The following is an 18,781-nucleotide window of genomic DNA, read 5'->3' as shown; positions in this document are numbered from 1 at the left end:
TCCATTATTTTGTATGTTCCCCCACAGTTGTGGTTTCTAGTATTCATGCCCTTCTCTTTTGATTTCAAATATCCTTCTAGCCCTCGTATGAAATTTAATGTATTATTGAATTAATTTTGAGTTTTTGGTTTTTCCTTTTTCCAACTTTTACTACGTTATGTATTGGCGGATATCATAATTCATTTTTTTAAATTTTTTTTCTTGCATTTATTGTTAGCTACCCTGATTATGTGAAACTTAATTCTTCTACATTTGAAGGTTTTGATGGAAAGTTGTGATCGTTTTTTGGAATTTATAAAGAGGAGTAATGCAGTTAGCCCTACTATTGCATTGGAAACTGCAAATGCTTTGCAGGTAATGTTTTCAACACACTGAATATGACTTTATTCTCTATACTCATTAGCCTGATTATTATTGGGAGCCAAGTGCAGATGAAGATTGAGAAAGTGACTCGTCGAGCACAAGAACAATTTCAAATGGTGTTGGAAGAACAAAGCAGGTTGTGAAGAAATTTATGTTTTGCTTGTATTATGTACTTGCTGCATTATTTACTCTACGATGGTCTTGGGGAAGGTTTAAGAACTTCATACAATTGATAATTGTTCAACAATAACTGAATCTTGTGGTGAGACATCACTGACAATCTGTAAATTCTTCTGCCGGTTGATAATAAAAGTGAGAAACTTTCCTTTTGATTCTAAGGAAAGAGAATGCTTACCTACACCTTATTAATATGTGCAATAGATAAATGAGCATCCTTTTTTGTGACTTTCTTCCACTTTCTAGTTTACCGGAATACCCTTCTATTTGTTGCCTCCTTGATGAGATGTGTGAGCTGATTTTAATATCATTTATGTCATTTCGGGAGCAAATTGTTTCTTCTGAGTAATTTTTAGTTTCAAGTGCAAGCATGTATTTTGTGGATTCTAAGTGACTCTGGTTGTGGTTTTTCTACATTGATTTAAAGTTGTGGTTCCTTGATTTCTAGAGTTCGTATTTTGGATTGTCTGGAGAATGTGAATTTTCTTACTCTTTGAGTGAGCTCATTTCCTTCTATGAGAAAACCAATGATACACCCTTACTCATTTTTCTGTCTTCTTCAGATTTGCACTTGATATTGATCTCGATGCTCCAAAGGTTAGATTTCCTCTAAGGACAAGTGGCACTTCCAGATGTGATAGTCATTTTCTTTTAGATTTTGGCCATTTTACCCTGCACACCATGGTAGGCTTTGTTAATTTTGACTTTCAGATTGCTCATTCTCACATTTTCATTGCTAAGATAATTGTTAATGCTGCAGGGAAGTCAATCTGAAGAACAGAAGCAGAATATTTACACTCGTTTCTACATAGCTGGAAGGGATATTGCTGCTTTTTTTACTGATTGTGGTTCTGACAGTCAAAACTTCTCTTTAGTTGCGCCAATCGATAATCATCAAGAAATTGATTCTACGCTGGAAAAAGTAGACGATTGTTATTCTCTCATTGATAGGTGTGGAATGGCGGTTATTGTCGATCAGGTACTTTTTCAAGTAACTTTGATTCTAATTTTGTACGTTACTGTCCATTGTTATGGAAGTTTGATATATTTGTCAATGTTTGTGGCAATGCGCTCTAACAATGCTTATGCATCTGTTAATTAAGATCAAATTACCTCACCCGAGTTACCCATCAACACGTGTTTCTATTCAAGTACCAAATCTTGGTGTTCACTTTTCACCTGCGAGATACCAAAGGCTGATGGAGTTGGTAAACATATTCTATGGGACAGTGGAAACCTGTGGTCAGCCTTCTGTTGATAATTTGCGAGCTGAACTAGCCCCTTGGAATCCTGCTGATCTTGCCATTGATGCTAAAATCCTAGTATGGGGGGTATGTCTGAATGCTTAAGCAAGTTTAAGCTGGTCATATATCTGCATTATCTATTCATAAGATTTTAATTACCTTTAATACTTCTCTTCATTTAGGGAATTGGCAATTCTGTTGCTACATGGCAGTCCTGCTTTCTTGTATTGTCTGGATTACATCTCTATGTCTTGGAATCTGAAACGTCCCAGAACTACCAGCGAAGTTTGAGGTTTTCCCTTGTTTCCTTTCATCATGTTGCTTTGCCTTCTCGCTGTGGTTTATTCTTTAGAAATTCTTTCCCATCTCTGGAATTTATTTTATTTGGAGATTCTAGACATTCTTAATCTAATTTTTTTTCTGGGCACTGCAGCATGGTTGGTAGACAAGTGTTTGAGGTGCTGCCAACAAATATTGGTGGGTCACCATTTTGCATTGCTATAAGTTTCAGGGGAATGGATTCTCAGAAGGTAAGTCATGTTGGTTTGAAGTAGTTTTATCGTGTGATTGTCACCTCAATCATTGTCGCTGATCTCATCCTTTGACATAAAATCTAATGTCTTCCGAAATCATTCTTGGGTTGTCTGAAATTTATGCTGCATTGAAAAAATACATGCTTTAACATAGAAACTTGTATCTTCCGTTTCATTGTTATGAGGATTGAATTTTACATCTTGGCATTTTCTCATTTTTTTTTTATTTAATGTCTAAAACATGTTACTTTGTTGAACTGCTTAGGTAATGCCCACTATCCTTTTGCCAATATGTGGACTGAAATTCATAATTTCAACATGAAAGAATTTCTTATTTTATGTCCAAATCCCCCAAGGTTGTGTGCTTAAGCCTGCGTGTTTGGTTGTAGATGCTGTTATTGGTGCTGTTGGTAGTTAAATTTGGTTCTTTTGGAGATTTTGTGTTATAAAATCCTTAATGCTAAGGGAGCTGATTTAATCGTTTATTTTGTCCAAGAAAGTGGATAATCATAAGTTTCCATGTAATAATAGCATATTTTTATCTGACGCTCCCAGGCTTTGGAATCTTCTAGTACCTGGATTATAAAGTTTCGAAAGGACGAGGAGAAGGCAACTTGGTTGAAAGAACTTATACGTGCCACATATCAAGCCTCTGTACTATACATTCATCAATAGCCTTATCAAGATTTTCACATTTTTCATATTCTATGGGTGTTTATTAGTATAACTGAAATACATGCTTGAAAGCAGGCTCCTCCATCTGATGATGTACTTGCAGAAGAAGGTGATGATGCAACAGTGTTTGGTGAACTGAAAACGGATGTGAAAACAGCTGACCTTGTTGTTCATGGGGCATTGGTGGAAACAAAGTTATTTTTATATGGGAAGGTCAGATGTGTTCCAATTTTTTGATGCTTGATAAATATGTTGAAATGTGAAGATTATTTCCAACTTCCTCATACAAATTCATGTTGTCATGCAGAATGAAGATAAAGTTGGCAACAAAGTTGAAGAGACTTTAATTCTTGAGCTTCTTGCTGGTGGGGGAAAGGTTTGTGTACCAAATTCCAATTTGATGTTCACATAGTTCCTCTTTTTTGTGAAAGCTATGCTATACTTAAATTTGAATTTGTGTTGGCCTTTTATAGTCACATGTTGGATATTCCTTATTTTGTTTCTGAAAAGTAAATGTTTTGTTTGTATGTTAGTTACACCATGAAGTACTGCTTGGTTGGAAATGAGCACAGTAGACACCCTTCTGTAGTTTTGGAAGCAATATTTTCTGTTATTTTGGTGCCCCTTCTTTTGGTGATGCACAATTTCAGAAGGCTGTCGAAGGAAGTAAATATAATGATGAAATAATTCAAATATTAGTTTGGTTTGAGGGCTGGATGTGCCTGAACGTTCCTTAGATTCTATAGTTTTTTCAGAGTCTTAGAAACAAATTTCAATTGGTTAAAAGTTTCTTACTCCCAATAAGTATTTGACTTTGTGAATCGAAGTAGACGTCTTGGATTTTATTGTGTGAACATTTTTTAATGTTGGCTGAACACATTGGAAGTAAGCATGAGGCTTGGTTACTTGGATTAAATCCTCGTTTAGCAACATAGACTGTTTCTGTTGCCGCCTAAAAGGTTAGCCTCTGTGTGACTGCTAAAGCTGGATTTCTGCTTTCACTCAGTAGAGTTCACATTCATTTCCCTTTTCTTTTTCTTCTTTGGATTGAAACTTTGGTTAAATTATGAACTTTTATAATTGTACTTATAGTTCCTATTTCAGTTCTCCTTGGTGAAGGGCTTATCTATGTTGATTCACAGGTGCACATAATTAGTTTGGATGGTGACCTTACCGTAAAAATGAAGCTGCACTCTTTGAAAATCAAAGATGAGCTTCAAGGTTGTCTTTCTGAGACTCCACAGTACTTGGCATGCTCTGTGTTGAAGAACGATGTTTTATTAAATTCTCAGGATGCTTGTGATGCCCCTGAAATGGATGTGTCTACGGTACTTCCAGAAGAGGATGATACTTTCACAGATGCTTTGACGGAATTCATGTCTGTAACAGACGCTTCTCCAGGAGCAGGTAAAGATCATGATGACTTTCTGCCAACTGAAGCCTTAATTCGTAAACATGATTTGGTACAAGAGAAGGGCATTGCTAGTGAGATATTTTATGAGGCAGAGGGTGGTGATAGTTCGGATTTCGTATCTCTTATCTTCTCAACTAGGAGTTACAATTCTTCTGATTATGATGGTATAGATATGCAGGTACCGTACTTGAGCATCAAGGTCTTTGAGTTGTTGTTCCTATTCTGAAATTGCATTTTATACTAACCTCTTCAAAATTTTCAGCTGAGTATCCGTATGTCCAAGCTAGAATTTTTTTGCAACAGACCCACTCTCGTCGCTTTAATTCGTTTTGGTTTGGACCTTAGCACTGTTAATTATGCAATCAGCGAGAGAGACGAAATCAGAAGCTCAGATAAATCTTTGGTCAATAAAGAGAAGGATGAAGAACACGTGCGTGTTGAGGGGTTGTTGGGTTATGGCAAAGATCGTGTAGTATTTTATTTATTCATGAACGTTGATAGTGTCTCGGTGTTTCTTAACAAGGAGGATGGCTCCCAACTTGCAATGTTTGTACAAGAAAGCTTCCTGTTAGATCTTAAGGTATTAGGAAACTTGTCATTCTTCCCTCTTATGTTTCTGCAGTTATAACAATTCAACCATTTTAAAGCTGTTTCCTCTTTAGGAGATGTTATGTTCTTGCTTTCCAATGCATTTGTATTTTAGATACAGTATTTGTACTCTCTCTCTGTTTTTCTTCAGCAAAATGAAGAGAGATTGTTTAAGCTTTCTATTTATACTTTCTCTACCTATGAACTGCATTTTGCTTTCTATTGCTAATGTATATTCTTTATATTCTTGTTATTATATCACTTGATTTGCTTGTTGTAATTAAGGTCCACCCAAGTTCCATCTCTATTGAAGGCACATTGGGAAACTTCAGACTCTGTGATATGTCTCTTGGAACTGATCACTGTTGGGGCTGGCTTTGTGATATTCGTAATCCAGGAGTTGAATCCCTTATCAAGGTTTTTTTTTTTTTTAAAATTTTTTTTTATATAGCGTGTTTGATAAGCAGCTGACTTGTAGTGATCAAACTTGAGCTTCCCTCTCATTATTTCAAATCAGGTTCTATCCTGAATTTTGAAACCCAATTGAGCTACTTGATTTAAAAAGAATTCTAATCAAATCAAGCTTGATAACTACAGTATTTGTCTTGTTTGCACCACAAGCCTCGACTTATTATTTCATTTATCATTATATTCCTCTTGGTTATGTTCTGACCCGGTATTTTTTCCCTTCAGTTCAAATTTAACTCGTACAGTGTTGGAGATGACGATTATGAAGGATATGATTATAGCTTGTCTGGCCGACTCTCTGCTGTTCGCATCATTTTCCTCTATAGGTTTGTCCAGGAGGTATGTCAAAGACGGTTCTAATTTTTTGAACCCAGTAGCAGATAATGTTTACACAACTCTTTTTTTTCACCCTTGGGGGGGGGGAAGGAAAGGACCTGCTGTTGTGTCTCCTTTTATGAAAGTCAGCTTCTGAAGTTAATGGGGCTGATTATTGTTAGTGTTTCTGCTTTTGAAATGGGATAGTCAATGTCTTAACTTTTTTTGAGATTTCTAAGAGAGGGAGAGAGAGCTTTATACTTTTGAAGTTGGAGAGTTAATGTGTGACACTTTTTGAGTTTTCAGATAGTAAGTGTTGTATACTTGTCCAAAATATCTTATGCTTATTCAACTGATATACTTCTTGTGACACCTCTTTCTTCTTATCAATCTTGGTACTTTCTGTAGTTTTTGTGTAGATACTCCTTGAGGTTTTTTAGTGGATTTCTGTTCTATTTGGTACTTTAGACCATCACACCATTATACTTGCTTTTCTGTTTTTCTCATTTCAAAAAAGGAAGTTGTTTCTTATGGTAGACTTGGTGAAACATGCTTCTGCAGATAACTGTTTACTTCATGGAACTTGCTATGCCACATACTGAAGAAGTAATAAACCTTGTTGACAAAGTTGGGGACTTTGAGTGGTTAATTCAAAAATCTGAAATTGATGGATCTGCTGCATTAAAGCTGGACCTCTCACTTGATACTCCTATAATTATTGTACCTGCAAATTCAACAAGCAAAGAGTGAGTACATTTTCCGTCTAATTCTTGTTTTTGTGCCCTATTTGATTGTCTTAAAAATTTATTGATGCTCTTCTTGTCATTAATTTTTCAGCTTGTGCTGATGAAAAATATTTTTGTTTTATCTTTAAACCTGGGACTTCCAGAGAAGTTTGTCTTGCAATTCTCTGCTGTGTCTTAGAGACAAAAGGGGCCCTAGAAACTTTATTACAAGAAAACAATCTCCCACTGTTCTTAAACATTTTGCTAGTTTGAGTTCATTTGTTTTATGCCATAGGTATCATTCATAATTTACTTGACCCTTTTAAAGCCTTATTTGGTATTGTGGTCGGACAACTTTAGCTTAAAAGCTACAGTACTGAGTTTTTACCAAACGCTAGCTGTTGTGGCTTGGAAGCTAAGTTGGCGCTATCCCACATTTTATGATATCTTTACAATTTTTGTCAAAATTATTGTTTAAAAGTCACATTTACCATACACTGTTAACTTTTATTTCACAGCAAAGCTGCAGCATCTCAATGTCAAATAAGGTCTAAGTATGTTATGGTCATTTTGAAAATAGAGTAGGGGGGTGTAATTTGTTCTTTTTATTTTTAATCTCTTTTCAGAATATAGGAAGGGAATAAGGATTATAAAAATGAGCCAGAGTTCCACAAACTAAAATCTTCCCTACAGTGTTGAACCCCAAAAACCCTACAAAACTCTGAAAGAAGGAAACCTTGAAACCTGAGGCACAGGAAGGAAAAATCAAAACCAACAATTTTTAAGCTCTTTTCTATACACCTTTAGGTATTCCTTTTTCCTGCTTAGGGATTTGCAGAATAAAAGAGATGTATAATTCTTTATCTTGAAATTTGTGCATCAATGTGAAGTTGGATAACATGAGTAACCTATTTATATGTTGATTGTTCGTGCAGTTTCATTCAACTAGATTTGGGCCATCTACGGGTGACAAATGAAATAAATTGGCATGGGGACCCTGAGAAGGATCCTTCAGCTGTCCATATTGATGTTCTTCATGCCGAGGTAGAGGAGTTTATGATGTTCTGGCTTCATGTTAATTAGTGAATTGTTGTTCACTCAAGGGCATACTTGCAGATTATGGGGATCAACATGTCTGTAGGAATTGATGGTTGTCTGGGTAAGCCAATGATACGGGAAGAGCAAGGACTTGATGTTTATGTCCGCCACAGTTTGAGGGATGTTTTCAGGAAAGTTCCAACATTTTCTCTTGAAGTTAAGGTAATCTATGTAATTTGAATTTCTTGTAATTGTTTATTCCCCCACTCTCCCAGTCCACCGGAACAACCACAACTAATTTTATTGTTAATCTGTTTCCACTTTCATTGTTAATTGGATGCTGGTCTTCCTTTTTTTTGGCACGGTATATTTTAGAGAAATGTATGTACAAATATTTGTATCAATGACATCTGTATGTGCAATGATTAAATGCCTCTCTTTCAATGCCATTGAGGGTGTTTACTATTGAAAAAATTATTTGGCCCTATTTTATCCACTTATGTTTCTGGGTCAACTAGTAGTTTAACTGAAGGAAGCTGATCTCTCTAGAACAGAGAGATTGGTATACTGCTCTAGGTTGATATGCTGTTTCTCACTTTAAGCTCAGACAGACCTGTACCCACGGCCTGATAATAATGCTTGAATGTCTTTCATGAATCTGCAACTTAAGTCTGTCTTAATCAATGTAATTCGTTCTGGTTGACCAAGCTTGTTGAAATGTCATTTGCTTCATAATCAATGGATTTAGCTGCTTTTAGTGTGTTTGAGGTCATTGCTAATCTGCTGCCCAATTTAGTTCTTGCTCTTGGTTGTCAATATACTTCATAGATAATTAATTGCATTTTTTTAAAGATTATCTTCCTGTTGAAACTGTTTTTATAAATGTCTTGATAATTAAAAACATGCACTTCCTGATTTGATAGTTTGGTGTGTATATTATTCGTATGGTTTTAACCTAGTAGATATCATAGAACTTTATAACTTGCTTCAGTTGGTTGTTTTGGTCTTTCTTTTGAACAGGTGGGTTACTTGCATGGTGTGATGTCCGATAAAGAATATGATGTTATTATAAACTGTACGTATATTAATTTAAATGAAGAACCAAAGCTTCCTCCAAGTTTTCGTGGGAGCAAATCTGGTTCCAAAGATACAATGCGGCTGTTGGCTGATAAAGTAAACATGAATAGTCAAATGTTACTGTCCCAAACTGTTACCATAATTGCGGTTGAAGTCAACTATGCCCTCTTGGAGCTGTGTAATGGCATTCTTGAGGAGTCACCCTTGGCTCATCTTGCTGTAAGTTTCTTGTTCAATTTAATAGTTGATATGTAACTTTTGGCCAATGTTTGCGCTAAGCTGCTACTTCAAATATATGTTCTTATTTTTTATATTGAACAAAAATATGATGTTTATTGAAGATATTGTGTGGCCTTGCATTTTTGTATCTCCACTTTTACAGCTGGAAGGTCTTTGGGTATCATATCGGATGACTTCGTTGTCTGAAATGGATCTCTATGTGACAATTCCCAACTTCTCAGTTATGGACATTCGGCCTAATACGAAACCAGAGATGCGCTTGATGCTTGGATCTTCCACTGATACTTTCAAACAATCTTCTGCTGGAAAAGGACCCCTTTTGAGTAGTTTTAGGAGATCAAACTCTGAAGTTGAACTTGACAAGGACGTACCAATTTCAACAATGTTCTTGATGGACTACAGATGGCGAACATCCTCACAATCTTATGTAGTCCGAATTCAGCAGCCTCGTTTCCTGGTTGTTCCTGATTTCGTTCTTGCGGTGGGTGAATTTTTTGTGCCAGCTTTGGGAGCAATGACTGGAAGAGATGAGACAATGGATCCTAAGAATGATCCCATTAGTAGAAACAGTAGCATAGTACTTTCTGAATCTGTTTACACTCAGACTGACGATGTGGTGCAATTATCCCCATGTAGACAGTTAGTAGCAGATGGCGTTGGTGTTGATGAATACATATATAATGGTTGTGGGAAGACTATTTGTTTAAGCGAGGAAAAGCATATGAACGAGTCAATGAAGTATCAGCCAATTATAATTATTGGACGTGGAAAGAGACTGCGGTTTGTGAATGTCAAAATTGAGGTACTTACTCTCCCCACCTTTTTTATGTTTATTACGATGTTTCTTGCTGTTGTTACATATCTTTATAATCTTCAGGTACAATTTTTTGTTCTATGCTTGTCTTGACCCATCTAGCTGGTCATAAAAGGAGAACGATTACTTTTTTGTTTGCTGTAGAACTATTATGATTAACTGTTGTTTAAGGTTTGCTTTATTTTCTGACTTTCTAACTATACTTGCCGAATCTTTTTTCATGTTTTTGCTCATCAGAATGGCTCCCTTTTGAGAAAGTACGTGTACTTGAGTAGTGACAGCAGTTACTCAGTCTCCTTAGAAGATGGTGTTGATATTATATTGCCAGATACATCTTCTGATGATGATAAGAATCTAGATAACATATATGAATCATCGAATACTCCCAATGCTTCTTCAATTTCTCCAAGTGATTCGAGTTTGATTCCAAGTTTTACTTTTGAAGCCCAGGTACAGGATAATCCAATGACTGATTTTTGATTAATTCAAAATTTTTTTGATCTGTACTCCAGTTCTTGTTTCATTCATGGATGGTTACTTTCTACACTTTGTTCTGCAAAGTATATCATTTTCCATTCATTGCTTTCTATGTTTTCTATACTTTGCTCTCTTAATTGTAAATTCTTGGGGTGTTTTTGGGCTAGTGGACAACTTGTTCCCTTTTTGTAAATCTTTTCTTTTTCTATCTAAATACAATCTACTTAACATTTTTCTCAAAATAGTATCTCATTTCCCAATTTAATTTGCTTTTTGTTCTTCATTAATGGAATATAGAAAATCTGCTTATGACCACATACACTATTTGCTGCAAGTTTATTTTTCCATTAAATTAGAGCCATAATTATCTGACTTTCTGTCTACTTTAAGTGTGAAATTCAAAGAAATTGCTTGTTTTTGTTTTATATCTTTTGCTTTTACCTCATAATTTGAGTTCGTACATTTTGCGAGGTTCTAGCTTTGATATAGTTGTTGAATTTGTTTAAATCTCACAGGGCAGATAGTTTTTTTTTTTTTTGTTGGGGGGGGGGGGGAAGTTAAAATTATTTTAATTGTACATTGTTGGGGTTTATTTGGGGTTAATGGAAAGGTGGTTCACCTTCTGTGTATATTCTTTTTCCTACCAATTCAATTGTTAGGTTTTAATTGTACATTTTTGGGGTGTATTTTGGGTTAATGGACAGGTGGTTTGTAAATATTCTTTTTCCTATCAATGCAATAATTTTAGGTTTTTATAAAAAGAGTTTTCCAACTACAAACTGTTTCTTCTGATTATCAATTTTAATATGTTCATGTCATACACTATGCTTGCTTGGATTAATTGTTTCTCTCTGCAGGTTGTATCTCCTGAGTTCACCTTCTATGATGGTACAAAGTCCTCTCTGGATGATTCATCATATGGTGAAAAACTTCTGCGTGCTAAAATGGATTTGAGCTTCATGTAAGACTAGCCTCCGTATCTGCTTGCAAATTTTTCAATAATTTTTACTGAAGTTGTAGTATTTTGTTTCTTCTGGTGGTGCATGCTCAGAAGGTAACAATTCATGAGAATGATCCGTTTATTTGTTATTGATTCATGAATGTAAATCTAGAAATATGCAACTGCTCATTCTTTAAATGTTGTTGGGAGCTAAATTTTGGTGGTTGGATGCGTATATCTGTTCTTTCTTCATCGCATTTAGTAGTGACTGATATGTATTTTCCATGCTTTTTGATACTTTCTGTTTGGGTGCATGGTTCTTCAGATTAATGCTTTTAAAGAATCTGGTACATATTAAAGTTTTTATACTTTTAACTCTTCCGGAACAGGTATGCATCAAAAGAAAATGATACCTGGATTCGAGCCCTTGTGAAAGCGCTGACAGTTGAAGCTGGGTCTGGTCTTATCATTCTTGATCCAGTGGATATCTCAGGAGGATACACTTCTGTGAAAGAGAAAACAAACATTTCTCTTGTAGCAACTGATATATGCATTCATATCTCTTTGAGTGCCATCTCTCTTGTGCTTAATTTACATAGTCAGGTAGCTGCAGCATTACAATTTGGAAATGCAGTGCCTCTTGCTCCATGTACCAACTTTGACCAAGTTTGGGTGTGCCCAAAAGGTTTTCCTCAACTCTAATTTTGATGTTTTCTTTTAACGTTCTTCGTATCATTCCTGCTACATTCTTACTAGTGACATGTAGCCGTCTTAACTGTTCTGAGTCTCAACTAAATGATTAGTTTTGTCTTGCCAACATTTTGGCTTTGTACTTGTGCAGAAAATGGGGCAGATAACAACCTTACCTTCTGGAGGCCTGAAGCTCCATCAAACTATGTTATTTTGGGAGATTGTGTGACATCTAGGTGAGATAGATGAGTTTTGTTTCCTCGAACTATTCCAATTTGTTCCTTAAAGTTTAATTTTCTTCTTTTTGGGGCTTTCAAATGATTCTTAGATGCTGGAGTTAATACAAGGACCATGTGATCTCTCTAACCGGGCTAGTATTATTGAAGGCAACTAATTCTTGCCATGGGTGTGTATCTGCCTGACAGAATTATATCTGCCCTTGCAGTATCTCCCTCTTCTACATTTTTAGAGAGATACTGCATGGCTCTTTTATTCTTCTTCATAAAAGTGTCTAGTCTAAATTCTGAATTCTTTATGAGCATGTGTGTGTCTTTGGGAGCAAATGAAATTTTATTGAATAAAAAATTAAATACAAATGGTTACGAAAATGAATCAGAGGCCTACAAACAGAAAAATTCCCAAAAACTCAAAAATATATCATTAATTCTATGTATAATTATATATTCTATATAGATCTTTTAATGATCTTTTGGAGGTTCTTTCTTTGTGGACTCCTTGTTCAAATTTTGTAATTATTGTTCTTATTAATACTAGTTTCTTTGTTTCCAATCCAAAACATAAATAAATAAATAAAAGGTATATTCTATAGACAAATAGACAGAGTGAGAAAGGAGAAACCCCAATCAACATAATTAACCCAAGAGAGTATCCCACTCTAGCTGGATGAAAGAAGCAAAGAATATTGAAAATGCTTAGAAAATGAAGCCCATAGAGAAGTAAAGAAACAAATACTGTGCTATAGCTGAATGGTAAATACCTCCTTTTCCTTTTAAAAAAATGAAATTATTTCTTTCTTGCCATAGGGTAGGAGGACCCCTGTTAGGGGGTTACCCCCTTTGACCAAGATCATTTATCATGACTCGTTATTAGTGTAAAAAGACAAAAACATCCTTATTATAATAAATTTTGGTGTGTTTGCAAGGTCTCATCTTGCACTTCATCATGCATATAAGACCCCATCTTGTTCTTCATTATGCATAGAAGACACCTTTCTTGCACTTCGTCACGTATACTGGAATCTGACATGCAGTTCATCTTGTATTTCAAGACACAAGGGTATAAGCGACACTAGAAGTTTAGGGTTCCAGAAAAACATCAATTTAAAAAATTGGGTCACGACTCGTGGCAGGACCATGTTAGGGGTCTCTTTATTCAAATATCTCCACAAGAAAGTTTGGACTGCACACTTCTATAACTGTGAGCATATTTCTTTCTCGCATGTGTTGACTACTTTGGGTTCTTTCAATCACGAAATGGAAAACTATTGCTATTTACAGTTTAAAGCTGTGAATTAAGTTTGAATTTCTTTTAACATTGACTGAAAATTTCATTCATCTGAAAACAACTCCTGTAATGTTTTATCGAAAGTTTATGTTTATGTATTTTGTTTTTATTCTGCTGTTGTTATTTGTTTTGGTTTTCCTCTCAGAAAACACTTCATTCACTCCCTCTGCATTTCTGGCAGGACTTGGGGAGTCAGATGTGTTCTTTAATGTTTTACTTATTAATAATTATCTTTTTAAAGAAAAGATGATGTGTTTTATTTGGACTATTTTTCATGTGTCAGGTCCATTCCTCCTTCACATGCAGTCATGGCAGTCAATAATACATATGGACGTGTGCGTAAGCCAATTGGTTTTAATTTCATCGGCTTTCTCTCTGATGCTCTAGGAATTGAAGGCCATTCTGATGTCAATTTTGACTGTTCTCTCTGGATGCCTGTTGCTCCGCCTGGATACATAGCTATGGGCTGTGTAGCACATGTTGGAAACCAACCGCCACCAAATCACATTGTTTACTGTCTACGCTCTGACCTTGTAACATCCACAACATTTTCAGAATGCATTTTTAGTGCCCCATCAAGTCCTGGGTTTGCATCTGGATTTAGCATCTGGCGCATGGATAATGTTCTTGGATTGTTTTATGCTCATCCTTCTGCTAAGTGCCCGTCGAATGGCAGTAGTTGTGATCTGAATCATCTTCTTCTCTGGAACTCAATTCAATCTCATTTTTCTTCTGAACAATCTGCCTCTGATCTGACTGATGATCATGGCTGCGGGGCTCAGCAGACTACTCACGAGGGAGCAAGTTCATCTGGTTGGGATGTTCTTAGGTCAATCTCAAAAGCAACTAGTTGTTACATCTCGACTCCTCACTTTGAAAGAATATGGTGGGATAAAGGTAGTGAGATCCGTAGACCAGTCTCAATTTGGCGACCCATAACACGTGCTGGTTATTCTATGCTGGGTGATTGCATAACCGAAGGGTTAGATTTTTCTGTTTGAAAACTTTTTTTTTAAATGATTATTTCATTTAGTTTCTTCCCTGTTGTTAGAATGGATTTAGTATTCTCTTTGTAACATCGTTGTGGTTTATCTCTTTTCCATCTCAGATTAGAACCGCCTACTCTGGGGATAATGTTTAAGGTTGACAATCCAGAAATCTCTGCAAGACCTGTGCAATTTACTAAAGTCGCCCATATTGCAGGGAAGGGCTTTGATGAAGCTTTTTTCTGGTACCCAATTGCCCCTCCTGGCTATGTATCTCTAGGATGTTTAGTCTCTAAAACAGATGAGGCACCCAGAACAGATTCAGTTTGCTGTCCAAGGATGGATATTGTTAACCAAGCTAATATCCTTGAATCCCCCTTTTCAAGATCGTCGACCTCCAAGGTGTCGCAATGCTGGAGCATTTGGAAAGTTGAAAATCAGGTTAAACTGAATGTACATTAAACTCCTGGTCTAAATTCATAGTTTTGAGTTATGCTCTTCTTTGCAGCGGATGCTAAACAATCAATATTAGCATGGTTTGGTTATTTCCAGCTTTTATATAGACAGGTGATTATGTTATGCGTCCTGCATTTTTACAGGCCTGCACTTTTCTTGCACGTTCTGATCTGAAAAAGCCGACAAGCAGGCTTGCCTACACTATTGGTGATTCTGTAAAACCAAAGACACAAGAAAACATAAATGCTGAGGTGAAGCTGAGATGCCTCTCTCTAACCATCCTAGATAGCTTGTGCGGAATGGTATGTTTTCCAAATGAAATCACAGCAGCCCTGAACCTTATTGTCAAACCAGTTTATTGTCCTCTGATGTTTTGGAACCTTTCAGATGACACCTTTATTTGATACAACCATCACCAATATAAAGCTTGCCACACATGGTCGAGCAGAGGCAATGAATGCTGTACTGATTTCTTATATTGCTGCTTCGACCTTCAACACCCAATTAGAAGCATGGGAGCCACTGGTGGAGCCATTTGATGGAATATTCAAGTATTGTTATATTTTATATCTATTTTTTATTTGCTTGTAGGAAAGTAAAAGAAAAGAAAATTAAAGAGCATAAAAATATATCTATTTTTTATATTTCATTGCCTTACATGTGTATTCCTTTGTTTTGTTTTTTTACAAGGTTTGAAACATATGATACCAATGTACACCCACCATCAAGATTAGGGAAGAGGGTGCGTGTTGCTGCAACCAATGTCCTAAATATTAATGTCAGTGCTGCAAATCTTGAAACTTTTGTGGACTCCGTTCTTTCGTGGAGAACGCAGCTTGAACTTGAACAGAAAGCAATCAAGCTAAATGAGGTTAAATGGCTCTGATTCTTGATATGTTTTGAGAATATGTTTAGTTGATTGGCCACAATAGTTGCCTTACTAGCTTGCTGTCTTGGCAGGAGGCTGGTAGTCCTTGTGGATATGGAGAGGATGCTGCTTTATCTGCACTAGATGAAGATGACTTCAAGAGCATAATAGTAGAAAATAAACTTGGTCATGATATTTTCTTGAAAAAGGTTGAACAAGATTCACATAGAGTTGCCCAGCTACATCATGGTGACTCTGCATCTGTGTGGATTCCACCTCCAAGGTTTTCAGACAGGTTAAATGTTGTGGATGAATCTAGGGAGTCACGCTGTTACATTGCTGTTAAGATTATTGAAGCCAAGGTTGTACCATACGTGAAGTTCATTTTCTACATCATAGATTGATTTATTATCTTTACTACTTTGTTTTAAAGAAAGTATGATTTGTTTTACCTTGCAGGGTATACCCATAATTGATGATGGTAATAGTCATAACTGCTTCTGTGCTTTGCGGCTGGTTGTTGATAGCCAGGTGACGGATCAGCAAAAGCTTTTCCCTCAGAGTGCTAGGACTAAGTGCGTGAAGCCTTTAGTTTCAAAAATCAATGACCTGATTGAAGGCACAGCCAAGTGGAATGAAGTTTTCTTATTTGAAGTTCCACGGAAAGTATGTTTTGATTTTGTTATCTTCATTTAAAGCTTCTCTTGTTTTACTTTGCTTTTTGTGCTTAAAAAAATAGGGTTCATAGTTATTGGACTAATATGAAGTTAAGACACATTTTTGAGAGAATATGTACGTTACGTCAATGTCATATGATGAGTGCATTTATGGGTGGATGGAAGTGATTATTTGATAAATCTGCTACAAACCTCTCTTGACTGTCTTTCTTGCCTCTTCTTAAATTCATTTGTATTTCACTTTTATCATTGCTCTGCCTTTTAGTATTTTTCATATTAGTTGTCATGAAAGTTATGCATCCATTGAAATTTGAACTTACCCTTGCACCAACGTTTTGGTTGACGTTTAGTATGTTAGTTTAATCTACAATATTTGCATACAATATTTTGTCTGCCTCCCTAAAATTGAGTCGATGATTTTGGATTATTCATGAATTGTTTTTGTGTTTCTTAATGGTTAAGAAAATATTTCCTTGCGACTCTTGTAGGGGCCTGCTAAGTTAGAAGTGGAGGTGACAAACTTGGCAGCCAAAGCTGGGAAAGGTACTTCTTGTGGGCGCTTCAGCTTCTATATTGTGTTTTTTCCTCTTTAGACTTTATTCTCTTTAGACTTTATTCCTCTTTAGACTTCTATATTGTGTTCTTTCTTCTGCAAATGCAATCTTAAAGTCATTTGTTTAAGAGGCTAATTTCAAACTCTTGGATGAACTTGCCTTGAATTTGTCTTCTTGAGACTTTTTTAACTTTGTGCTTCATTTTCCTGTTTCTAATGTGGTAAGGTAGAGTGATCATGGGAAAGGGATGAAGCAAAAGCAAGTGAAACAAAAGTCCTGTGGTAGATGTGGGGAAACTAAGACTTGTTCCCAGAGCACTTGTAGAGAATATGGTTTTCGATAAAGTAAAATAGTGCAAAACTAGCTGACAGCAACTAGTTTAGATTGAGGTTTTGTCAGATTGAATTTGTACCCCACCAAATTGACCAGTATGTTTTTTATTTCTGCTTTTTTCGCCTTCATGCTACCATGCATGATACTGCATTGAATTTGTTGGTAGTGTTTGGTTTCTTTTGCTATTGTGATTTTCACAGTTTGTAATGACCTGATGCAGGCAAATTTGATCCTGAATATATTGACTAACTTTTGGCATGATGGTGTGATGATATAGGTGAAGTTGTCGGTGCACTTTCTTTTCCTGTTGGACATGGAACTAATACATTAAAGAAGGTCTCTTCTTCGAGGATGCTGCATCACCCATATGATGTTCAGAATATCGTATCATATTCACTGGGGAGAAAGGTTTGGATTCATATCATTTATGCATGCTTATTTCAGTAAGTGTGCAATTTTATTTTTCCTTTTATTTACTGTACTCTTTTTTTTTTTTTGGGTTCCATTTTTGCAGGCTCAATCCAACAATGATGAAGACATGCATGATTACGGCCGCCTGTTTGTTTCTGCTTCTCATTTTGAGAGGAGTGCAATTACAAACTTGCAGAGAGATGTTGAAAGTGAGAGTGATATTGATAGAGATGTGGGTTTCTGGTTTGGGCTCCACCCGGAGGGTGTAATGGATAGTGTTAAGTCACTGCTTCCTATATCAGTGGTCCCTAAATCATTGGATAATGATTTTATTGCCATGGAAGTTCTTGTTAAAAATGGAAAGAAACATGCAATTTTTAGGGGTCTTGTAGCAGTTGTAAATGATTCAGATGTCAAATTGGATGTATCTTTATGTCCTTTATCTTGTATCGGTGATCGCAATTACACTTTGGGAACAAGCAGCCGTAACACAGTTACTAAGCAACCTGCAACTTTCATCAAGGATGATCTCATTGTCTTAAGTCCTGGAACTTCCACTGTTTTACCATGGAGATGTACATCTAAGGATACCGATCAGTGTTTACAAGTTCGCCCTGTTATTGATCATCAGCCCCCATATACATGGGGCTGTAATGTTGCCATAGGTTCGAGCTTGATCTATGGAAAGGATACGCCCTTAATGGATCAAGTTCCAATTCACAGACAAACTACATTGAAGCAAGGAAGCAAGATGCCTGCTAATTTTACTTTTAGGTTGAGTCAACTTGAGAAGAAGGATCTACTTATTTGTTGTTCCAATAGAACCGGAAGTAAACAAATTTGGCTGAGTGCTGGTGCAGATGCTTCTGTTCTTCAAACTGAACTGAATACTCCAGTATACGATTGGAGAATATCAATCAACTCTCCTTTGAAGTTAGAAAATCGACTTCCATGTCGTGCTGAATTTACAGTCTGGGAGAAAATGAGAGAAGGGAGTTTTATTGAAAGACAGCATGGTGTATTCTCTTCACGCAGCAGTGCCCATATATATTCAGCAGATGTCCAGAGACCTTTGTATCTAACGTTGTTCATTGAGGGTGGTTGGGTTCTGGAAAAGGTGTTGAATCAATTTAAATTGTATTTACTCTTTTCATTGCCATACCATCTTATTCAAACTTCATTATTGATGATCAT

The 18,781-nt window shown here is 36.2% G+C and overlaps 1 protein-coding gene across 2 annotated transcripts in view; it reads left to right on the top strand.

Moving 5' to 3' along the window:
* The window catches only part of LOC102625672 (uncharacterized), a 39,548-nt gene that overhangs the window by 12,777 nt on the left and 7,990 nt on the right, over positions 1 to 18,781 (top strand). For both annotated transcript variants that reach the window (XM_025102602.2, XM_025102599.2), the window contains exons 16-48: positions 259 to 354; positions 432 to 499; positions 1,104 to 1,224; positions 1,301 to 1,519; positions 1,644 to 1,871; positions 1,967 to 2,076; positions 2,218 to 2,314; positions 2,873 to 2,971; positions 3,068 to 3,205; positions 3,300 to 3,368; positions 4,135 to 4,584; positions 4,669 to 4,986; positions 5,280 to 5,411; positions 5,688 to 5,801; positions 6,339 to 6,523; positions 7,438 to 7,546; positions 7,619 to 7,762; positions 8,561 to 8,836; positions 9,000 to 9,659; positions 9,909 to 10,121; positions 11,006 to 11,109; positions 11,478 to 11,773; positions 11,930 to 12,014; positions 13,586 to 14,284; positions 14,411 to 14,729; positions 14,888 to 15,046; positions 15,132 to 15,295; positions 15,435 to 15,615; positions 15,705 to 15,974; positions 16,072 to 16,278; positions 16,778 to 16,832; positions 17,454 to 17,584; positions 17,691 to 18,704. In XM_025102602.2, coding sequence (XP_024958370.1) covers positions 259 to 354; positions 432 to 499; positions 1,104 to 1,224; positions 1,301 to 1,519; positions 1,644 to 1,871; positions 1,967 to 2,076; positions 2,218 to 2,314; positions 2,873 to 2,971; positions 3,068 to 3,205; positions 3,300 to 3,368; positions 4,135 to 4,584; positions 4,669 to 4,986; positions 5,280 to 5,411; positions 5,688 to 5,801; positions 6,339 to 6,523; positions 7,438 to 7,546; positions 7,619 to 7,762; positions 8,561 to 8,836; positions 9,000 to 9,659; positions 9,909 to 10,121; positions 11,006 to 11,109; positions 11,478 to 11,773; positions 11,930 to 12,014; positions 13,586 to 14,284; positions 14,411 to 14,729; positions 14,888 to 15,046; positions 15,132 to 15,295; positions 15,435 to 15,615; positions 15,705 to 15,974; positions 16,072 to 16,278; positions 16,778 to 16,832; positions 17,454 to 17,584; positions 17,691 to 18,704 — 7,530 coding nt within the window. The remainder of the gene's footprint in view (positions 1 to 258; positions 355 to 431; positions 500 to 1,103; positions 1,225 to 1,300; positions 1,520 to 1,643; positions 1,872 to 1,966; positions 2,077 to 2,217; positions 2,315 to 2,872; positions 2,972 to 3,067; positions 3,206 to 3,299; positions 3,369 to 4,134; positions 4,585 to 4,668; positions 4,987 to 5,279; positions 5,412 to 5,687; positions 5,802 to 6,338; positions 6,524 to 7,437; positions 7,547 to 7,618; positions 7,763 to 8,560; positions 8,837 to 8,999; positions 9,660 to 9,908; positions 10,122 to 11,005; positions 11,110 to 11,477; positions 11,774 to 11,929; positions 12,015 to 13,585; positions 14,285 to 14,410; positions 14,730 to 14,887; positions 15,047 to 15,131; positions 15,296 to 15,434; positions 15,616 to 15,704; positions 15,975 to 16,071; positions 16,279 to 16,777; positions 16,833 to 17,453; positions 17,585 to 17,690; positions 18,705 to 18,781) is intronic.

The sequence above is a fragment of the Citrus sinensis genome, chromosome 1 (assembly GCF_022201045.2).
Source record: "Citrus sinensis cultivar Valencia sweet orange chromosome 1, DVS_A1.0, whole genome shotgun sequence".
Taxonomy (NCBI): domain Eukaryota; kingdom Viridiplantae; phylum Streptophyta; class Magnoliopsida; order Sapindales; family Rutaceae; genus Citrus; species Citrus sinensis.
This window is presented reverse-complemented; position numbering and strand designations above follow the sequence as displayed.